Here is a 21,885-nt window from a genome sequence, read left to right on the forward strand (position 1 = left end):
TGTAACCTCCCCGGCGCTTAGAACAGTACTTTGCACATAGTAAGCGCTTAATAAATGCCATAATTATTATTATTATTATTACAAGGTGATCAGGTTGTCCCACAGAGGGCTCAGAGTCTTAATCCCCATTTTACAGATGAGGTCACCGAGGCACGGAGAAGTGACGTGACTTGCCCAAAGTCACACAGCTGACAGTTGGCGGAGCCAGGATTTGAACCCATGACCTCTGACTCCAAAGCCCGGGCTCTTTCCACGGAGCCACGCTGCTTCTCGCATACACCCCAGCGCTTAGTACAGTGCCTGGCACATAGTAAGCGCCTAACAAATACCATCGTGATGATTATTTCCAGCTCGGACTCCCTGGGCCCAGTTGGGAGACGGCGCCTCGAGCCACGAACCGTCATCCCGTTGCCAAGGCAACCGCGTCCTCTGCTGGTGTGGTGCAGAGCAGCCTGGTTGGAAAGCGGAGGCAGCGAGCTTCCCATTGGTCCGCATGAGGAACTCCCATCTGTCCATTGGACAGATGGGGCGCGGGGGCGGGACTAGGACGAGAGGGAGGGTAGGTTGCGCCTAAGCGGGCGGGGCCGAGCTGGAAGAAGCGGGGCTCTGAGGTGAGGAGTGATGGAGAAGGGTGGGAGGGAGGGAAAAGGGCTTGGAAATCGGGAATATTTGGGGATAAGGCTCAGTGGGACTCATTTGGAAGAAAGGAGAACAAGACGGAAGAGTTTATTGGGGTCCCACCCCGGGGTGAGAGGGGTGGTAATAATAATTGGAGTATTGAGAGTAGTATTATTCTACAACTACTACTACTACTACTAATAATAATAATAATGGCATTTATTAAGCGCTTACTATGTGCAAAGCACTGTTCTAAGCGCTGGGGAGGTTACAAGGTGATGAGGGGGAGGGAGAAGCGCTTAGTACAGTGCTCTGCACACAGTAATTGCTCAATAAATATGATTGATGATGATGGAAGTCGGGAACATTTGGGGATAAGGCTCAGTGGGACTCATTTGGAAGACAGGAGAACAAGACGGAAGAGTTTATTGGGGTCCCACCCCGGGGTGAGAGGGGTGGTAATGATAATTAGAGTATTGAGAGTATTAGAGTAGTATTATTCTACAACCACGACTACTACTACTTATAATAATAATGGCTTTTATTAAGCGCTTACTATGTGCAAAGCACTGTTCTAAGCGCTAGGGAGGTGACAAGGTGATGGGGGAGGGAAAAGGGCTTGGAAGTCGGGAACATTTGGGGATAAGGCTCAGTGGGACTCATTTGGAAGGCAGGAGAGCAAGACGGAAGAGTTTATTGGGGTCCCACCCCGGGGTGAGAGGGGTAGTAATAATTAGAGTATTGAGAGTATTAGAGTAGTAGTATTAATAATAATGGCATTTATTAAACGCTTACTATGTGCAAAGCACTGTTCTAAGCGCTGGGGAGGTTACAAGGTGATCCGGTTGTCCCACAGGGGGCTCACAGTCTTAATCCCCATTTTACAGATGAGGTAACTGAGGCAAAGAGAAGTGAAGTGACTTACCCAAAGTCACACAGCTGGCAATTGGCAGAGCGGGGATTTGAACCCATGACCTCTGACTCCAAAGCCCGTGCTCTTTTCCACTGAGCCACGCTGCTTCCCAATTATTCTACAACTACTACTACTATTAATAATAATAATGGCATTTATTAAGCGCTTACTATGTGCAAAGCACTGTTCTAAGCTCTGGGGAGGTTACAAGGTGACGAGGGGGGAGGGAAAAGGGCTTGGAAGTCGGGAACATTTGGGGATAAGGCTCAGTGGGACTCATTTGGAAGACAGGAGAGCAAGACGGAAGAGTTTATTGGGGTCCCACCCCGGGGTGAGAGGGGTGGTAATAATAATTAGAGTATTGAGAGTATTGGAGTAGTATTATTCAACAACTACGACTGCTACTACTAATAATAATAATGGTAGTATTATTAATGGTATAATAATGGTATTATTAAGCGCTTACTATGTGCAAAGCACTGTTCTAAGCGCTGGGGAGGTTACAAGGTGATGAGGGGGGAGGGAAAAGGGCTTGGAAGTCGGGAACATTTGGGGATAAGTCTCAGTGGGACTCATTTGGAAGACAGGAGAGCAAGACGGAAGAATTTATTGGGGTCCCACCCCGGGGTGAGAGGGGTGGTAATAATAATTAGAGTATTGAGAGTATTGGAGTAGTATTATTCTACAACTACGACTACTACTACTAATAATAATAATGGCATTTATTAAGCGCTTACTATGTGCAAAGCACTGTTCTAAGCACTGGGGAGGTTACAAGGTGACGAGTGGGGAGGGAAAAGGGCTTGGAAGTCGGGAACATTTGGGGATAAGGCTCAGAGGGACTCATTTGGAAGACAGGAGAGCAAGACGGAAGAGTTTATTGGGGTCCCACCCCGGGGTGAGAGGGGTGGTAATAATAATTAGAGTATTATTATTCTACAACTACTACTAATAATAATGGCATTTATTAAGGGCTTACTATGTGCAAAGCACTGTTCTAAGCGCTGGGGAGGTGACAAGGTGATGAGGTTGTCCCACGGGGGGGCTCACAATCTTAATGCCCATTTTACAGATGAGGTAACTGAGGCCCAGAGAAGTGAAGTGACTTGCCCAAAGTCACACAGCTGACAATTGGCGGAGCCGGGGTTTGAACCCATGACCTCTGACTCCAAAGCCCGGGCTCTTTCCACTGAGCCACGCTGCTTCTCTTGTAACCTCCCCAGCGCTTAGAACAGTACTTTGCACATAGTAAGTGCTTAATAAATGCCATTATTATTATTATTTGTTAAGCGATTATTGTGTACCAGGTGTTGGATGAAGCGCTGGGCGGATAGAAGCAAATTGGGTTGGACACAGTCCCTGTCCCACATGGGGCTCCCAATCTCCACCTCCATTTTACAGATGAGGGAACTGAGGCACAGAGAAGTGAAGTGACCTGCCCAAGGTCACACAGCAGATGAGTGGCGGATATTGGTGATAGTGTGGGATGGGAGGGGTTGCGGTGGGGGGGGGTGCGACCTTGTGAGCGTCAGTGAGAAAGTGCAGGGGTGTGCTAAAAGTAAGCTCTAACTGGGGAAATTGTGCGTGAAAGGCGCCTGCTAAAGGGTTGGCGATAACCTACATGGTTAGGGGAAGCAGTGTGGCTCAGTGGAAAGAGCGAGCGCTTGGGAGTCAGAGGTCATGGGTTCGATTCCCCGCTCTGCCACTTGTCAGCTGTGTGACCTTGGGCAAGCCACTTAACTTCTCTGTGCCTCAGTTACCGCATCTGTAAAATGGGGATTAAGACTGTGAGCCCCAAGTGGGACAACCGGATCACCTTGTAGCCCCCTCCCAGGGCTTAGAACAGTGCTTTGCACATAGTAAGTGTACATATTTATTACTCTATTTATTTATTTTACTTGTACATATCTATTCTATTTATTTTATTTTTTTAGTATGTTTTGGTTTTGTTCTCTGTCTCTCCCTTTTTGGACTGTGAGTCCACTGTTAGGTAGGGACTGTCTCTATATGTTGCCAACTTGTACTTCCCAAGTGCTTAGTACAGTGCTCTGCACACAGTAAGCGCTCAATAAATACGATTGATTGATTAACAAACACCACCATTATTATTATTATTATTAACCTCTGAACCCTAGCCTCCATTTCAGAAACATGACAGCAGTGGGGTCCGGCGAAGGCTTCGGCTCCATAGCGTGGTGGGGTCTCTCCCCGGTGCTGGATCTGCAGCAGGAATGTGAGTCCGTCCCCACCCCCCACCAGCTTTGAACCCCCCACTTCCCAATCCCAATCAGTTTCTGGGAATTGGAAAGACCACAACTTCCTTCAGTCCCCGGGATTGGCCCTCCCAACCCCAATGCAGTTGGGTTCCTTTGCCTCAGGGAATTTGGGGGACCCCAGTGCAGCTGGGTTCCTTTGCCTCAGGGAATTTGGGGGACCCCAGTGCAGCTGGGTTCCTTTGCCTCAGGGAATTTGGGGGACCCCAGTGCAGTTGGGTTCCTTTGCCTCAGGGAATTTGGGAGCTTCAGCCGAACAACTTCCAGTGTGGCTCAGTGGAAAGAGCCCGGGCTTTGGAGTCAGAGGTCATGGGTTCAAACCCTGGCTCCGCCAATTGTCAGCTGTGTGACTTTGGGCAAGTCACTTAAGTTCTCTGTGCCTCAGTGACCTCATCTGTAAAATGGGGATTAAGACTGTGAGCCCTCGGTGGGACAACCTGATCACCTTGTAACCTCCCCAGCGCTTAGAACAGTGCTTTGCACACAGTAAGCGCTTAATAAATGCCATCATCATCATCAGAGAATTGTAAGACTGTGATTCCCAGAAGCCCCTGGGGCAGAAGTCTCTCTGCAGTCAGGTTCATTCATTCAATTGTATTTATTGAGCGCTTTCTGTGTGCAGAGCACTGGACTAAGCGCTTGGGAAGTACAAGTTGGCAACATATAGGAATGGTCCCTACCCAACAGCGGGCTCATAATCTAGGTTCTGCTGTCCCAGGGAATTCTGGGGTTGAGTAGGGACTGTCTCTATATGTTGCCAACTTGTACTTCCCAAGTGCTTAGTACAGTGCTCTGCACACAGTAAGCGCTCAATAAATATGATTGATTGATTGAATAGTCCCCCCCATGGGCCTGGAGTGTGGGGAGCAGAGAGGGTCAAGGCAAGAGGCCTCTCGAGCCCTGCTGCCGTCTAATCATCAATCGTATTTATTGAGCGCTTACTATGTGCAGAGCACTGTACGAAGCGCTTGGGAAGTACAAATTAGCAATGTATAGAGACAGTCCCTACCCAACAGTGGGCTCACAGTCTGAAAGGGGAGACAGAGAACAAAACCAAACATACTAACAAAATAAAATAAATAGAATAGATATGTACAAGCAAAATAAATAAATAAATAAATAAATAGAGTAATAAATATGTAGAAACATATATACATAGATACAGGTGTTTTGGGGTAGGGAAGGAGGTAAGATGGGGGGATGGAGAGGGGGATGAGGGGGAGAGGAAGGAAGGGGCTCAGTCTGGGAAGGCCTCCTGGAGGAGGTGAGCTCTCAGCAGGGCCTTGAAGGGAGGAAGAGAGCTAGCTTGGCGGATGGGCAGAGGGAGGGCATTCCAGGCCCGGGAGATGACGTGGGCCGGGGGTCGATGGCGGGAATGTGGCGGGAATGTGTCTAATGTGTTCCTTATTCTTACAGGTCCCCTCCCACACTCGGAAGAGGGGGAACCACCGGGGGCTGAACTCCTCGAACTGAACGTCCTGCTGATGGGCTCGGTAGATGGCCGCCATGTCCTGCGGACCATGGCACAGGCGGCCCGCTGGCCCCAGCGCCGGGTTAATGTGAGGGACGCGTCGGGGTGGGGAGGGGAGCACCAGGTCAAGATCCTGGATAGAGCAGGGGATGAGGGATGGGCTCCCCCGAAACACTGAGGGTTACTGGAAGCACACAGGCTTGGAAGTCAGAGGACCTGGGTTCTAATCCTGCCTGTACCACTTGTTTGCTCTGGACTCGGGTAAGTCACTTCGCTTCTCTCTACTTCAGTTCCCTCATCTGCAAAATGGGGATTCTTCTAGACTGTGAGCCCACTGTTGGGTAGGGACCGTCTCTATATGTTGCCAACTTGTACTTCCCAAGCGCTTACTACAGTGCTCTGCACACAGTAAGCGCTCAATAAATACGATTGATTGATTGATTGATTGAGTCAAACCTGTTCTCCCTCCTACTTAGACTGTGACCTGATTCCCAAGCGCTTAGTACAGTGCTCTGCACACAGTAAGCTCTCAACAACAATAATAATAATAATGGCATTTGTTAAGCACTTACTACGTGCAAAGCACTGTTCTAAGCGCTGGGGAAGATACAAGGTGATCAGATTGTCCCACGTGGGAATAACAGTCTTCATCCCCATTTTACAGATGAGGTCACTGAGGCACAGAGAAGTGAAGTGACTTGCCCAAAGTCACACAGCTGACAATTGGCAGAGCAGGGATTTGAACCCATGACCGCTTACTCCCAAGCCTGGGCTCTTTCCATTGAGACATGCTGCTTCTCTAAATACGATTGATTGAATTAATTAATTAATTAATTAATTAATTAATTATCTCTTATCTACCCCAGCTCTTAGTTCACTGCTTGGCATATAGTAAATACTTAACAAATACTACTAATATTATTATTACTTTTATTATGATTGTGGTTACTGAGGGGAATAGGGGTTAATAGTGCTAACAATAACTGTGGTATCTAAGTGCTTACTATGTGCTAGGCACTGTACTAAGCACTGGGGTGGTTACAAGCAAATCAGTCGCTGTACCATGTGGGGCTCACAGTCTCAATCAATCAATCAATCAATCAATCAATCGTATTTATTGAGCACTTACTGTGTGCAGAGCACTGTACTAAGTGCTTGGGAAGTACAAGTTGGCAACATATAGAGACAGTCCCTACCCAACAGTGGGCTCACAGTCTAAAAGACTGTAAAATCCCCGATTACAGATGAGGTGACTGAGAAGTGAAGTGACTCGCCCAAGACCACTCAGCAGACAAGTGATGGAGTGGTGATAAGAACTTCCAACTCCCAGATCACTGACAGTAATAATAATAATAATAATAATAATAATGGCATTTATTAAGCGCTTACTATGTGCAAACCACTGTTCTAAGCACTGGGGAGGTTACAAGATGATCAGGTTGTCCCACGGGGGCTCCCAGTCTTAATCCCCATTTGACAGATGAGGCAACTGAGGCCCAGAGAAGTGAAGTGACTTGCCCAAAGTCACATAGCTGACAAGTGGCGGAGCTGGGATTTGAACCCATGACCTCTGACTCCAAAGCCTGGGCTCTTTCCATTGAGCCATGCTGCTTCTCTAATAGGAATAGCAATAGGGCTTGGATGAGGGAAAAGCTGGGAGCTGGGAGGCTCAGACGCCTGGATCCCAGGACACTCTCCCATCCCCTCCCTTGAGACCTCAGGCTGAGTTCGGCCCATGGGTGCCAAAGCACCTGAGACCTAGGGTCAAATTGGGTCAGCCCAGCCTGTGCTCCCTCAATCGATCAATCAATCAATGGTATTTATTGAGCGTTTACTGTGCTCAGAGCACTGAATGATGTGTTTGGGAGAGAGCAATACAATAATAATAATAATAATGGTGTTTGTTAAGCGCTTACTATGTGTTCTAAGCGCTGGGGTAGGTACAAGGTAATTGGGTTGTCCCACGTAGGGCTCACAGTCTTAATCCCCATTTTACCGCTGAGGTAACTGAGGCACAGAGAAGTGAAGTGACTTGCCCAAAGTCACAAAGCTGCCAAGTGGCGAAGGCGGGATTAGAACCCACGACCTCTGACTCCCAAGCCCGGGCTCTTTCTAGTAAGCCGCACTGCTTCTCTAATGTAATAATTATATGTATTATAATTGTATTATGTATTACAATATAATAATAAATAGTGTGTTATTATAATACAATATATTATGATTATAATACAGTATAATAGAGTCAGTAGACATGATCCCTGCCCTCAAGGAGCTTACAGTCTAGTCGAGGAGATGGACGTTAAAATAAAATACAGATAGGGGAAACGACAGAGTAAAAGGATATGAACAGAAGTGCTGTGGCAGCATAAGTACTCCATTTCAGGGTGGGCTCAGCAATAATAATAATAATAATGATGGTATTTGTTAAGCCCTTACTATGTGCAAAGCACTGTTCTAAGCGCTGAAAGCAACTCCACTCCAGCTTAGTACAGTGCTCTGCACACAATAAGCGCTCAATAAATATCATTGACGAATTGAGGGGCTCAGGGCCATCACGGGAGGGGAGGGAGGGCCGCGAGGCCTAATGGATAGAGTGTGGGCCTGGGCTTCAGAAGGACCTGGGTTCTAATGCCGGCTCCGTCACTTGTCTGCTGTGTCACTTAACTTCTCTGTGCCTCAGTTACCTCATCTGTAAAATGGGGATTAAGACTGTGAGCCCCATGTGGGACAGGGACTGGGTCCACCCTATTAGCTTGTATCTACCCAAGCGTTTGGCACGTAATAAGTGCTTAACAAATACCGCAATTATTATTATTGTGGTTGTTATTGTTATTATTATTATTTTCTCATGATCAGCGAACCCTGCTTCCAAAGCCCCAACCTGATGGAGTCATGGGCTGTCTAAGGGGTGTATTGGCCTGGCTGAACCAAAAAAATCTGGGAAAAAATCCCAGGGTTCAAGCACGCTAGACCTTCAGTATGGGGGAGTCCAGTCAAGTAGGGCCCACCCAGAAACATGACCCATGCAGAGCTCTCTACCTGCCCTCCCCATGTCCCTAGTTCTTCATCCTGGAGCCCAGCCTAGAGAACGTCGCCCGGCAGATGCTGTTCCTGACCCTGGCCCTGGAAGACCCGGACAAGATGGGGCTGCAGGGTCAGTTCTGGGGCCAACAGGCTCAGGCCTCCTGCCCCTCCCACCCCCGAAGACCCAGGGGTCCCAACCCCAGCCCCTGGTTCTCCCCTCTTTCCCCGCCCCAAGCCCCCTCGGGAATCTAAAGTTCAGACTCAGCCGTCCTGGACCCGACTCCGTTCCCCTTCCCTCCCCAAACCCCAGAGCGTGTCGAGATGTTCCTGGAGCTGTGGGGAAACTCGCTGCTGCGGACCGCCGTGGCCAGGTACCTACAGGCCCAGGCCCAGCTCCTCGCCCGGCTCCTGCCCGAGCCCGTCCGCCTGCAGGAACTCCTGCCTCTGTTCAGCCTCAGCGACCTCAAGGTGGGGGGATCCAATGGCCAGGGGCAGGGAGGTCGGGGGGAAGGGTCAGAATTAGGAATCGGGGGGGGGGAATGGCGGTGCAGAAACGCTGGGGCGCCTCTGGAGCAGAGACGGTTTACACTGGGGCGCCGCTGGGGTTTGGGGGAAGATCTCCCAAGGTGTGGAGGTAGTGGTTCCACCTCATCCCCTGCTCACGGTCTCCCCCGAGTTTTTCCATTTCCCCCAGGTCTGTCCCAATTTTCGACTGCCTCTCTCCCCGCATCCCCCCGCCCCGGCCTCCCCCTGCTCGCCCTCCGTCCCCCTGCCTCCTCTCCACCCCCAGTTCCGGGAACGAGATGGGCTGGAAGCCATTTTCCGATTCTGGGCGCGAGCCACGCCGGGGGCCTTCCCGCTGCCCCAGCTCTGGGACGCCCGGCTCCGTCACTACCTGGGCTCCCGCTACGACTCCCGAACGGGAGTCAGCGACTGGGATCTCAACATGAAGCTGCACGACCGTGGGGTGAGCCCCAGCTGGGGGTGCGGGGGACTGGGGGGAGGCCGAGGAAGGGCCGCCTGGGTCCTCAACCATCCCCTGCTCCAGGCCCAGGTCATCGGCTGCCGCGAGTACCGACGCTGGAGGGACACCGGCGTGGCCTTCGAGCTCCGGGATGCCTCGGCCTATCACGTGCCCAACCTCAGCCTGGCGTCCAGCCGTCTGGTTGTCCACGTGAGCGGGAGGTTCCCCAGAATCCCAGCCCCTGGCCCCTGCTGCTCCTCCTCAGTTTCCCTTAGAAACTCGGGCGCCCACCCCCTCGTCTGCAACTGGCCCATCCCTGGCCCCCACCCCCCTCAGGGCCCCAGGGCGGGGGAGTTCTTTCCCAGTGGGGGCCTGGTGGGAGGTGGCGACTAGAGCCAGGATTCTGGATAGTGACCGTGGATTCCCCCATAGCGTGGAGAGCGAGTCTGTGCCCGAGGGTACTGGGGGGATGTGGCCACGGGGCCCTTCATAGCCTTTGGCATCGAGACCGAGAATAAGAACCTCCTCCGGACCAGCAACGGGATCCCCACCAAGGTAATCCCCAACTCTCCGGCCCCTGATTCCCTTGCTCTTTTCCCCCCAGCCTCTCCCCGGATCCTTCCCACTCCTGATTTAGCCCCCATCCCCTAACTCCACCCCAACACCCAGACGTCCTCTCCCTCCTCTCCGCACCCCTTTCTTCTTGCTTCTGCCTCCTCCTTGCTCACCTGACTCTGCCCTGACCCCTGACCCCGGCTTTTACTCTGACCTATCCAAGGGCTAGGTGTTCCACATATTCATCGACCGTTAACTGTGTGCAAAGCGCTGTACTAAGCGCTGCTGAACTAGAGTGGGCTGTTGGTCAGTGAGCAGACTGTCCCTTGAGTCAGGGCAATAGATTGTAAGCTCCTTGAGGTTAGGCTTGGAACAGTGCTTGACACATAGTAAGCTCTTAACAAGTTCCATAATTATTATTATTATGTCTAATAGAGAAGCAACATGATGTAGTGGGAAGAACACAGGGCTGGGAGACAGGAGACCTGTTGCCATCGTGTACTTCCCAAGCGCTTAGTACAGTGCTCTGCACACAGTAAGTGCTCAATAAATACGATTGATTAATTGATTGACTGATTCTAATCCTCGTCTTTCACTTATGACTGGTATTTATTGAGCACTTACTGTGTGCAGAGCACTGTACTAAGCGCTTGGGAGAATTAGTAGACAGTCTCTTCCCATAAGGGGCTTACTGTCTAGCCTCTTGCCAGCTGTGTGACCTTGGGCAAGTCACTTCACTTCCTCTGGGGCTCAGTTTCCTCATTTTTAAAACAGGGAATTCAATCCCTGTTCTCCCTCCTTCTTAGCCTGTGAGCCCCATGTGGGACGGGGACTGTGTCCAACCCAATTATCTTGTATCCACCCCAGCGCTTGTCACATAGTAAGCACTCAACACATACCACAATTATTTTTACCCACTCTCTTAGCACAGAGCCCTGCACATGTAAAGTGTTTGGTAAATACCACTGGTGGTGAGGGCATTTATGGAACAGCTCCAGGGGGCCGGGCACTGAGCAGAAGTCTGAGACCCATTCACTGCCCCGGGCAAGAGGGACCTGAGGTTGGCAGCCTCCGAGGGCAATGGCGGGGTACGAATGCCCTGGGCCAGGGCAGGGGGGCTCCTGCAATCAGGGGCAACGAGGGACCCCTGGGGGTCTCTGTGTCCCTGCCGCCTCCTCCCTCTCTCCACCTCTGTGTCCGTCTTCTGACTTTGCCCTTTTTCCATCTCTTCTGCCCCACCCCCCTTCCCTCTCTAACCCCCAATTCCACCCCGGTACCCTCCCTGATGCCCTCCCGCCACCACCCTGTCCCCTGACTCTCTACAGTCCGCTAGCGAGATCTCTCTGTACAACGTCACCGCTTTGTTTCGGGAGCTGAACCCCGGGCCATCGGGTCCTGAGAGCGGGAAGGAAGCGGGAGACCAGGAAGAGACCGGAGCCCCCGGAGTTGGTGAGTGAGATACTGGCGGGGCTCCCTCCTGCCCCCGCCCCCACATATTTCCCGGACTTTCCCCTCCGGAACCCCTCCCGATCCACCGGATCCTTCTCTCCCACTCTCCGACCTTGTGTTAACTACTCCGCTGCCCCTGAACCGTTTGCTTCCCATCCAGCCTCCTGCCTTCCTCCAGGCCCTCCCAACTTGGGCCTCTTCCGGGTCCACTTTCTGCCCCTGGACTCTGCCGCCAACCTGCCCCACCGGAGCAAATTCTTCCAGCGGTTTCAGCTCGTCTACACCTCCTGCGGGTACGTGACCAAAGGGCCTCACAGCCTGTTCAGCTGTGTTTCCTCTCTCCCCACCTTCATAAATGTGTTTTAGGGACCCCAAGATCCGGCCTGCCCCTTCCCACCCTCTGTTAGCCTCCCTCCCCCAGTTCTGTCCCCCCCACCAGGTATCCTATCCCCTCACAGGATGCTTCATCAGCTCCGTCCTGACCTTCGGGCCTGTGTGGCCCCCGGGGGCCACCTTGTGATCGAACTGGCCAGGTAATGTGGGACTGGGGGGAAGGAGGGCAGGCTAGGGGGAGAGTGGGCAAGCTGGGGGGAAGGGAGGGCAGGTTGGGAGTACAGACGTGGGGGAAGCGTCAAGGGGCATGGCCCAGCCGACCGTCCTCATCCCCCATCAGGTACCTGGTCGATCTGCGGGCGGAGCAAATGGCCACATTTGTGGAGCGGGCAAGAGAGCTGGCTCAGGCCGCTGGCTTCTCCCCTCTACTCCCGGGAGGGGATTCCCGCTCCCCCACGGACACGGACACCTTTGCCCGCTTCTCCCTGTCCCCTGACCCCTAATTCCCTCGCAACTTCCACGCCCTCCCCCAGTCTGCCTCCTCACCCCCATCCCCAATTCCCCCACCAGGCCTCTCTACCCGATCCCCTTCTCAGCTCCTTCTGGAATGGAGCGGAGGAGATGGGAAGGGGGCCTCCCCACTCCGTCCCTCCCATGACTGTTCCGGCAGGAATAAAGTATCCCGGATGGTAACCTTCTATGTGCCTTTGGCATGGCTTTGTCCTGGCTTCTGGGTCCTGGGTTCAAGGAAGCCTGCGAAAAGCCAAGTTCTTGGAGACAGAGAGAGAGAGAGAGTGTGTTTGTGTAGGTTCTAGGATTTCTGTGAACATACCCCTGCCCCATCTCATCCCTTCACAGCCCTTATGTATGCATCTTTAAATTACAGATCATCTTTAAATTATTTATTGCAAATGACTTATATTAATGTCCACCTCCCCCTCTAGACTGTAAGCTCATTGTGGGCAGGGATCACATCTGCTAACTCTGTTGCGTTGTAGACTCCCGAGCGCTTAGTACAGTGCCCTGCATACAGTAAGTGCTCAATAAATACCATTGATTGGTCAATCCCGGCTTCAATCCAGCCCACGCCAAACTCATATCCTATGAGAACATAAGTTCCTTGAGTTCAGGGACTGAGTATTTTGCCTCTCTGGAACGTTCCCCAAATATCTAATTATAACCATGGTGTTTGTTAAGCACTAGCCATGTGCCCAGTACTTTACTAAGTGCTGAAATAGAGACAATGTAAGCGGATTGGACACAGTCCCTGTCCCACACGGGGCTCACAGTCAAAGGTGTTGAATCCCCATTTTACAGATGAGGATAATAATAATAATAATAATGGCATTTATTAAGCGCTTACTGTGTGCAAAGCACTGTTCTAAGCGCTGGGGAGGTTACAAGGTGATCACATTGCCCCACAGAGGGCTCACAGTCTTCATCCCCATTTTGCAGATGAGGTAACTGAGACTCAGAGAAGTTAAGTGACTCGCCCAAAGTCACACAGCTGCCAAGTGTGGCTCAGTGGAAAGAGCCCGGGCTTTGGAGTCAGAGGTCATGGGTTTGAATCCCAGCTCTGCCACTTGTCAGCTGGGTGACTTTGGGCAAGTCACTTCACTTCTCTGTGCCCCAGTTCCCTCATCTGTAAAATGGGATTAAGACTGTGAACCCCTTGTGGGACAACCTGATCACCTTGTAACCTTCCCAGCGCTTAGAACAGTGCTTTGCACATAGTAAGCGCTTAAGAAATGTCATTATTATTATTATTAAGTGGCAGAGTGGGATTTGAACCTATGACCACTGACTCCAAAGCCCGTGTTCTTTCCACTGAGCCACGCTGCTTCCCTGAGGATACTTCCCCTCAGGGGACTGGGGGACTGCTTCCCTCAGGAGTCTGAGGCAAAGGGTAGAGAAGTGACTTAGCCAAGCTTCCAGAGCAGGCAAGTAGTGGAGCTGGGATTGGGACCCAGATTCCCCGTCTCCCAGTTAGCAGCTTTTTTCGCTAGCCGTGCTGCTGCCGTAGTTAGGTGCTTAATTCACTCGATGTTGGGATTCTAAACTCCATCTTCCTTTGCATTCTGGACATCTCCCTTTCATCATCCCTCTGAAGGAGGATGACGGAGGGGGAGAGGAGAGTGCTGGGGCGGGGAGAGAAAGGAGGTACATCATCGTAAATTGAAATCAGGATCCTTAATTTAAGACCCTAAAGACCAACTAGAAGTTCTTTAAAGTGGGGGCTGGTACCTCCAGCTCCTCTCCTGTCCCGCCACCCCACTCACCCACCCATGCTGGCCTCCAGCCCAGGCACAGGGGGGTGAGGGACCAGCGAGGTGGGCATGGGAGGGGCCGGTGATGTGGGCAAAGGGTGGGCCGGGCTAGTGGAGTGGGCAAGGGGGTGGGCGGGGCCGGCGAGGCCTCTGCCCAGTGTTCCCCTCACTCTCCCCTGATAAAGTTGTCAGTGGCTGATAATGGGCGCAGGCCCCTCAGACCTTACAAGGAGAGAGACGAGGCCAGAGCCCTGGGATGGGGGTGCTGGGGGAAGAGGGAGGACTGGTGGGGGGAGGAGAAAGGGGGCTGGGATCTCAACTCAGGGAAGGGGGAGGTGGTGGGATTGGAAGATGGGGAAGCCCCTCAGTGGCTCAGACACAGACACACCAAGCCCAGCTCCCCAGGTCCCTCCTCTTAGACTGTAAGGAAGGCCTGCCCCTGCCCCCCCTTCTCCCCCTCCATCCCTTATCTCCCTGGTATATTTAACTTTGGGGCTTTGGGCTCAGCCACAGATCCCAGAGACGGACCCGGGAGGTGAGGCAGGGAGCTCGGCCCCCCGCACAAGGTCACCCGAACAGCCGGATCTGGGCCGGCTCTTCCCCACCCTAACCCCTCGTTTCTCCGTCCCCAGCTCCAGGTTCTGTTGGTCGGGATGGCGGAGCGGTGAGTGCCCCTCGGTGGGCTGGGCTTCGGATCTGGGGGGGCACGTGGGACTGAGGGTGCTGGGGACGGGCCGGGAGTTGGAGGCCTCGGGAGACCCTTTTCACACCTCTGCCTCCCCTTCTCTCCCCAGGGATGACGCCACGGTGAGAGAGGGACAGAGAGGGGGTCTTGGGGAGGGGGCTTTTGGGGAGACAGCTGAGGCCGGGGAGGGGGCCTGGGTTTTCGAGGGGGTGACCTCGGAAGGGGGAGAATCCAGGGGCAGGGAGGGAGGGAGGCCAGAGGCCTGGGCCTCGAGGAGAGGGTGAAGGACCCGTCCTGAGCAGTACGAAGACGAGGCGAAGGAGACGGTGGAGGATGTGAAGCCCCCAGCCCCCAAGCCCCCTCCCCCTGTCCGGCGCCGGTCATCTGCCAACTACAAGGCCTATGCCACGGAGCCCCACGCCAAGGTGAGGGGCTGCGGGAGAGGGGCAGGCCGGGGGCCACCCAAGCAGAACCAGCGCTGACGCTGGCCCCTGCTGTGGACCCTGCCCCATCGCCCCCACAGAAAAAATCCAAGATCTCCGCCTCCCGGAAACTGCAGCTGAAGGTAAAGAGGAGGAGGGGGCCGAGGGGCTTGGAGGGGGTCCCGGAGGGGGAAGGACCTGAAGGGACGGTTGGGAGGGGCCCGAGGGGATTGGCCCTACTGAGAGCTCACCTCCTTCCTCTCCCCCTCGCCCCCCATCTTACCTCCTTCCTTTCCCCACAGCACCTGTGTATATGTTTGTACATATTTATTACTCTATTTATTTATTTTACTTGTGCATATCTATTCTATTTATTTTATTTTGTTAGTATGTTTGGTTTTGTTCTCCGTCTCCCCCTTTTAGACTGTGAGCCCACTGCTTGGTAGGGACTGTCTCTGTATGTTGCCAACTTGTACTTCCCAAGCGCTTAGTACGGTGCTCTGCACACAGTAAGCGCTCAATAAATACGATTGATTGATTGATTGATTGGTGGGTGGGGCTGGGGGGATTGAGGGAGGGGCTTGGAAGGGAGTGGTGGGAGGAGTTGGAGGGGAGGGGTGGGAGGGGCTTGGAGGGAAATTGAGGGAGGAGTTGGAGGGGAGTGGTGGGGGGTCTTGGAGGGAAATTGAGGGAGGAGTTGGAGGGTGGGAGGGGCTTGGAGGGAAACTGAGGGTGGGGCTGGGAGGAGAGTGGTGGGAGGGATCTGTAGGGAGTGGTGGGAGGGGCTGGAGGGGAAATAAGGGGGTAGAGAGGAGCCAGGAGAAGCCCGGAGAGAGGAGGGGAGAAGGGGAAATAAGAAAGGAATCTGAGAAATGGGACAGGGTGTAATACTACTACTACTACTAATAATAATAATGGTATTTGTTAAGCAATTACTATGTGCAAAGCTCTGTTCTAAGCGTTGGGGAGGCTACAAGGCGATCAGGTTGTCCCCCGGGGGGCTCACAGTTTTAATCCCCATTTTCCAGATGAGGGAACTGAGGCCCAGAGAAGTGAAGTGACTTGCCCAAAGTCACCCAGCTGACAGTTGGCGGAGCCGGGATTTGAACCCATGACCTCGGTCTCCAAAGCCCGTGCGCTTTCCACTGAGCCACTCTGCTTCTAAGAAAGTGGTGGGGGGGGCTCCGCTATCTTCCCTTCCCCCTCCCCTCCTGTCCCCCTCTAACTTCCTCTCTCCTCCTCCGTCCTCTTCCTCCTGCTCCTGCTTCCACCTGTCCTCCCCGCCCGCCCGCCCATCTCCTCACCAGACCCTGATGCTCCAGATTGCCAAGCAGGAGCTAGAGCGGGAGGCAGAGGAGCGGAGCGGGGAGAAGGCTCGGTTCCTCGGGGAGCGCTGTGTCCCTCCTGACGTGTCCGGGCTGGGGACCCCCGAGCTGCAGGTACCGCCCCCAACCTGGGACCCCGGGGCTCTCTGCCTCCGCCTCCTCTCCTCCTCTTCTCTTCCCCCAACTTGGGCATCCCCCTTTTAGACTGTGAGCCCACTGTTGGGTAGGGACTGTCTCTATATGTTGCCAACTGGTACTTCCCAAGCGCTTAGTACAGTGCTCTGCACACAGTAAGCGCTCAATAAATACGATTGATGATGATGATGATGATCCTGTCTTCAGCGCCCAGGTTTTCCCTCCCGCAGCTTCCCCATGGACTCAGGCATCTCGTCTCCCGGACCCACAACCTCCACTTCCCACTGCCCCAGGGACCAGCTGTCCTGCCCCGCCCTGCCCTCTTCCATCAGAAACCGAGTCAATCAATTGTATTTATTGAGCGCTTACAGTGTGCAAAGCACTGTACTAACCTGGGAGAGTAAAATATACCAATAAACAGACACATTCCCTAACCGCAATGAGCTTACAGTCTAGAGGAGGAGGAGGAGGAGGATGGTATTTGTTAACAACAACAACAACAACAACAATCGTATTTATTGAGCACTTACTATGTGCAGAGCACTGTACTAAGCGCTTGGGAAGTACAAATTGACAACATATAGAGACAGTCCCTACCCAACAGTGGGCTCACAGTCTAAAAGGGGGAGACAGAGAACAAAACCAAACATACTAACAAAATAAAATAAATAGAATAGATATGTACAAATAAATTAAATAAATAAATAGATAGAGTAAAAAAAAAAAAAAGCACTTACTATGTCCCAAGCACTGTTCTAAGCGCTGGGGGAGATACAAGGTAATCAGGTTGTCCCACGTGGGGCTCACAGTCTTCATCCCCATTTTACAGATGAGGGAACTGAGGCACAGGGAAGTGAAGCGACCTGCCCAAAGTCACACAGCTGACAAGTGGTGGAGCCGGGATTAGAACCCATGACCTCTGACTCCCAAGCCCGGGCTCTTTCTGTTGAGCCACGCTGTGAGGAGACAGACATTAATAGAAATCAATAAATGACAGATGGGTACATAAGTGCTGTGGGGCTGGGAGGGGGGATGAATAAAGGAAGCGAGTCAGGGCGACGCAGAAGAGAGTGGGAGAAGAGGAAAGACACCTCCCCTTGTCCCTCCGTCCCTCCCATTCGTCTGTCCAGGAACTGTGCCGGACGCTCCATTCACGGGTGGACAAGGTGGATGAGGAGAGATATGATCTGGAGGCCAAAGTCAGCAAGAACGTGACTGAGGTGAGAAGGGGGAGAAGGAAGGGGAGCACGGGAGAAGTCAGTGAGGGCGTTTGGGGAGGCTCGGGGCCTAGGCGGATGAGCGTCCCCCCTGCCAGCCTGGGGCCGCCCCTCGTTCATTCACTCAGTCGTTCAATTGTATTTATTGAGCGCTTACTGGGTGCAGAGCACTGTACCAAGCGCTTGGGAAGTACAAGTCGGCAACATAGAGAGACGGTCCCTACCCAACAATGGGATCACAGCCTAGAAGGGGGAGACAGACAACAAAGCAAAGCAAGTAGACAGGTGTCAAAACTGTCAGAATAAATAGAATTATAGCTATATGCACATCATTAATAAAATATAGTGAATATGTACAAGTAAAATAGAGTAATAAATATGTACAAATATATACAAGTGCTGTGGGGAGGGGAAGGAGGTAGGGCGGATGGGGAGGAGGAGAGGAAAAAGGGGGCTCAGTGTGGGAAGGCCTCCTGGAGGAGGTGAGCTCTCAGTAGGGCTTTGAAGGGAGGAAGAGAGCCAGCTTGGTGGATGTGCGGAGGGAGGGCATTCCGGGCCAGGGGGAGGACGTGGGCCGGGGGTCGACGGCGGGACAGGCAAGAACGAGGCCCGAGGAGGAGGTTAGCGGCGGCAGAGGAGTGGAGGGTTCGGGCTGGGCTGGAGAAGGAGAGAAGGGAGGTGAGATAGGAGGGGTGAGGTGATGGACAGCCTTGAAGCTGAGAGTGAGGAGTTTTTGCCCCTCGGTGGGGTGGGGGCGACCCATGGGTCCCCACTGGTCCGGGGGGAGGAATTTCTGACCCTTTTCCCTGCACCTTGGGCAGATCGCTGACCTGACGCAGAAGATCTTCGACCTCCGCGGCAAGTTCAAGCGGCCGGCGCTGAGGCGGGTGCGTATTTCGGCGGACGCCATGATGCAGGCGCTGCTGGGAGCTCGGTCCAAGGAGTCCATGGACCTGAGGGCCCACCTCAAGCAGGTCAAGAAGGATGATGCTGAGAAGGTGAGAGGGCCGGGGCTGTAGAAGGAGGACCAGCCTGGGGAGCGCCCTTGGGGAGTTGAGAGGGGGAGACTGGAGGGTGGGTCGGAGAGGGGTCCGGGGCAGGAGAAGCGGGGGTCTCTGGGTGGTCTGGGGGGGGCTGGAAGATAAGAAGGGGATGGTAGGGAGGGGGCAAGGCGGACAGGGCAGGTGCTGGGAACGGCAGCAGGCCCCAGGGAAGAAGAGATGAGGAGACCAGTAATGGGCAGGTCAATGAGAGGGGTCAAAAGTCCAGGGAAGATGCAGAAGAGGTATGTGAGCCCCATGTGGGATAGAACTGTGTCCAACCTGATTAACTTGCGTCCCTCACTGGAAAGAGCCCGGGCTTTGGAGTCAGAGGTTATGGGTTCGAATCCCAGCTCCGCCACTTGTCAGCTGTGTGACTTGGGGCAAGTCACTTCACTTCTCTGGGCCTCAGTTACCTCATCTGTAAAATGGGGATTAAGACTGTGAGCCCCCTGTGGGACAACCTGATTACCTTGTATCCCCCCAGTGCTTAGAACAGTGCTTGGCACATAGTAAGCACTTGATAAATGTCATTATTATTATTATTATTTACCACAGCACTTAGAACAGTGCTTGGCACGTAGGAAGTGCTTAACAAGTACCATGATTATTTATTTTTAATGCTAGGCAGAGGGTTGCGTTGGGTGGAGCAGAGGTGAGATGGGAAGAAGCAGCTTGTGGCAGTTAAGGGCAAGGGGAGGGGAAGAAGGGGCAATTGTTTGCTGTGTGGCCTTAGGCAGGTCACTTCTCTGGGTCTCGGTTTCCTCCTCTGCAAAATAGGGATTGAACTGAGTTCCGTGTAGGACGGGACTTTGAGCTGATTATCCTGCATCTAATCCAGTGGTTAGCGTGGTGCTTGGCGTTTGTGAAGGGCTGGGGTGGCAGGAAGTGAGTGTGGAGTCTGTGAGGAAATGGAAAAGAAGAGACAGGGCGCGGGGAGATGAGCAGGTGACAGGGGCCAGTTTGGATCACTCACTTCCACCCCCTCGCCCGCAGGAAAACCGCGAGGTGGGAGACTGGAGGAAGAATATCGACGCCCTCAGTGGCATGGAGGGAAGGAAGAAGAAGTTTGAGACCTCTGGAGGGGCCCAGGCCTGAGTTCCCCAGCCTTCCTGGAACCCCGCATCCATCCCCCCAACTCCCGGGATCCCCAAGATCTTCCCGTCCACTCCGAGACCCCAGAGGAGAGGAAACCGGGAGAATAAACCTCCTCCCTGACCCAATGTCTGCCAGTCTGTTTTACGCTGTGGGAAGAGCAAGGTGGGGGAGAGTGAAGGAGTCTGGGGGAAGAAGGAAGGTCAGGGGAGAGGAGGGGAGGGGTGTCCATGACCCCATTCGCCCTGCTCTCCCCCTCTCCCCGCACACCTGATCCCCTCCTCAATTTAGCTGGTGGTGTCACCGTGGTGCCTCGCCTGGATGAGGACAAAGTGGGTAGAGGGCCAAGAGGGGGTGGAGGGGAGACAAAGAGAGAAGGAGACAGGTGGGAGAGGCAGGGTGGGGCTGGGGGGTTTGAAGCAGGGGAGGGAGGGAGAAGGGGGGGGACGGGCAGGAGGAGACATAGAGAGGCAGAAAGACACCGTGACAAAGGCAGCCACAGAAAAATGCCCTGCCTCAGTCTTTGAAAAGGTCTCTGGTCATCACAGATCATCATCATCATCATCAATCGTATTTATTGAGTGCTTACTATGTGCAGAGCACTGTACTAAGCGCTTGGGAAGTACAAATTGGCACAGATGGCCTGGCCTAGTGGAAGGAGCCCGGGGCTGGGAGCCAGAGGAGCCGGGTTCTAGCCCCAACTCTGCCACTCGCCTGCTGTGTGACCTTGGGCAGGTCACTCAACTTCTCTGGGCTTTATGAAGTTTCCTCATCTGTAAAATGGAGATTAAATAGCAGTTCTTCCTCTCTCTTAGGCTGAGTCCCGGGTGAGGATGGTGTCTAACCAGATCTTGTATTCAACCGAATCTTGTACCTTCCTCAGTGCTTGGTGTGGTGCTTGGCACCCAGTACGTACTTAGCAAATACCACCAATCGATCAATGAATATTATTTGTGAGCCCACTGTTGGGTAGGGACTGTCTCTATATGTTGCCAACTTGTACTTCCCAAGAGCTTAGTACAGTGCTCTGCACACAGTAAGCACTCAATAAATACGATTGATTGATTGATTTGTTGAGCACTTCCCGTGTGCAGAGCGCTGTACTAAGTTGTTGGAAGCGTACAATGTAGCAGAGACACATTCCCTGCCCACAAGGAGCTTACCGTTTAAGGGGGCAGACAGACATTAAACTAAATGATTGATCTGGATGTAAGTGCTGTGGGGTGAATATCAATAATAATAATGATAGCATTTATTAAGCGCTTACTATGTGCAAAGCACTGTTCTAAGCGCTGGGGAGGTTACAAGGTGATCAGGTTGTCCCACGGGGGGCTCACAGTCCTAATTCCCATTTTACAGATGAGGTAACGGAGGCACAGAGAAGTTAAGTGACTTGCCCAAAGTCACACTGCTGGCAATTGGCGGAGTCGGGATTTGAACCCATGACCTCTGACTCCAAAGCCCGTGCTCTTTCCACTGAGCCACACTCCCTCCCAAGTGCCTCCCAAGTGCCTTCAAGTGCTTAAAGTGTTTTATTCTTGTGTTGTACTCTCCTGAGCACTTAGTACAGTGCTCTGCACACAGTAAGTGCTCAGTAAATACCATTGATTGATTGATCGATCCGAGTGTGTGGCCAAGGGTTCCACCGCTCATTATTAGTATTATTGTTATGGTGGTTATTATGGTTATTATTAGTATTACCTGGCCTTGGGGAGATGGGATTTGGTTAGATGAGAATTTAGAGAAGCAGCGTGGCTTAGTGGAAAGAGCCTGGGCTTTGGAGTCAGAGGTCATGGGTTTGAATCCCGGCTCTGCCACATGTCTGCTGTGTGACCTTGGGCAAGTCACTTAACTTCTCGGAGCCTCAGTTCCCTCATCTGTAAAATGGGGATGAAGACTGTGAGCCCCACGCAGAACAACCTGATCGCCTTGTATCCCCCCAGCGCTTAGAACAGTGCTTTGCACATAGTAAGCGCTTACCAAATGCCATCATCATTATTATTATTATGGAGAGACAAATGAAGGAAAGGAAATGGAGATAACCAGGGAACTAGGCACTTTAAGACACACAAGACATCCACACTGACTTGGGACCAGCA

The 21,885-nt window shown here is 52.8% G+C and overlaps 2 protein-coding genes across 3 annotated transcripts; both read left to right on the forward strand.

Moving 5' to 3' along the window:
• Positions 1–596: 596 nt before the first annotated feature.
• Positions 597–12,298, forward strand: DNAAF3 (dynein axonemal assembly factor 3). The gene is made up of 12 exons (XM_038752475.1): positions 597–611; positions 3,679–3,764; positions 5,221–5,363; positions 8,336–8,429; positions 8,610–8,767; positions 9,090–9,266; positions 9,348–9,473; positions 9,696–9,818; positions 11,144–11,267; positions 11,428–11,560; positions 11,726–11,800; positions 11,941–12,298. Exons 2-12 carry the CDS (start codon positions 3,683–3,685, stop codon positions 12,101–12,103), a joined length of 1,398 nt encoding a protein of 465 aa, XP_038608403.1. The 5' UTR covers positions 597–611; positions 3,679–3,682; the 3' UTR covers positions 12,104–12,298.
• A 2,055-nt stretch (positions 12,299–14,353) lies between these two features.
• On the forward strand, positions 14,354–19,910 carry TNNI3 (troponin I3, cardiac type). Of its 2 annotated transcripts, XM_038752477.1 has the most exons (9): positions 14,359–14,402; positions 14,500–14,531; positions 14,662–14,674; positions 14,855–14,977; positions 15,076–15,117; positions 16,282–16,413; positions 17,565–17,654; positions 18,473–18,649; positions 19,688–19,910. In XM_038752477.1, the coding sequence occupies exons 2-9, from the start codon at positions 14,521–14,523 to the stop codon at positions 19,787–19,789; spliced, it is 690 nt and encodes a 229-aa protein (XP_038608405.1). In that variant the 5' UTR covers positions 14,359–14,402; positions 14,500–14,520; the 3' UTR covers positions 19,790–19,910. The 2 variants fall into 2 exon arrangements, with proteins under 2 accessions (XP_038608406.1, XP_038608405.1); XM_038752478.1 differs by lacking the exon at positions 16,282–16,413 and having other exon boundaries at positions 14,354–14,402.
• The last annotated feature ends 1,975 nt before the right edge of the window (positions 19,911–21,885 follow it).

Source organism: Tachyglossus aculeatus, chromosome 10 (genome assembly GCF_015852505.1).
Source record: "Tachyglossus aculeatus isolate mTacAcu1 chromosome 10, mTacAcu1.pri, whole genome shotgun sequence".
Lineage (NCBI taxonomy): Eukaryota > Metazoa > Chordata > Mammalia > Monotremata > Tachyglossidae > Tachyglossus > Tachyglossus aculeatus.

Bases quoted from the DNA above. Each gene is read 5' to 3' on its own strand.
- TNNI3 (XM_038752477.1), top strand. The intron at 17,655-18,472 runs GTGAGAAGGGGG...CACCTTGGGCAG, and splicing joins TCAGCAAGAACGTGACTGAG to ATCGCTGACCTGACGCAGAA. The intron at 18,650-19,687 runs GTGAGAGGGCCG...CCTCGCCCGCAG, and splicing joins AGAAGGATGATGCTGAGAAG to GAAAACCGCGAGGTGGGAGA.
- DNAAF3 (XM_038752475.1), top strand. From the start codon at position 3,683: ATGACAGCAGTGGGGTCCGGCGAAGGCTTCGGCTCCATAGCGTGGTGG. The intron at 5,364-8,335 runs GTGAGGGACGCG...CCATGTCCCTAG, and splicing joins GGCCCCAGCGCCGGGTTAAT to TTCTTCATCCTGGAGCCCAG. The intron at 9,819-11,143 runs GTAATCCCCAAC...GACTCTCTACAG, and splicing joins GCAACGGGATCCCCACCAAG to TCCGCTAGCGAGATCTCTCT.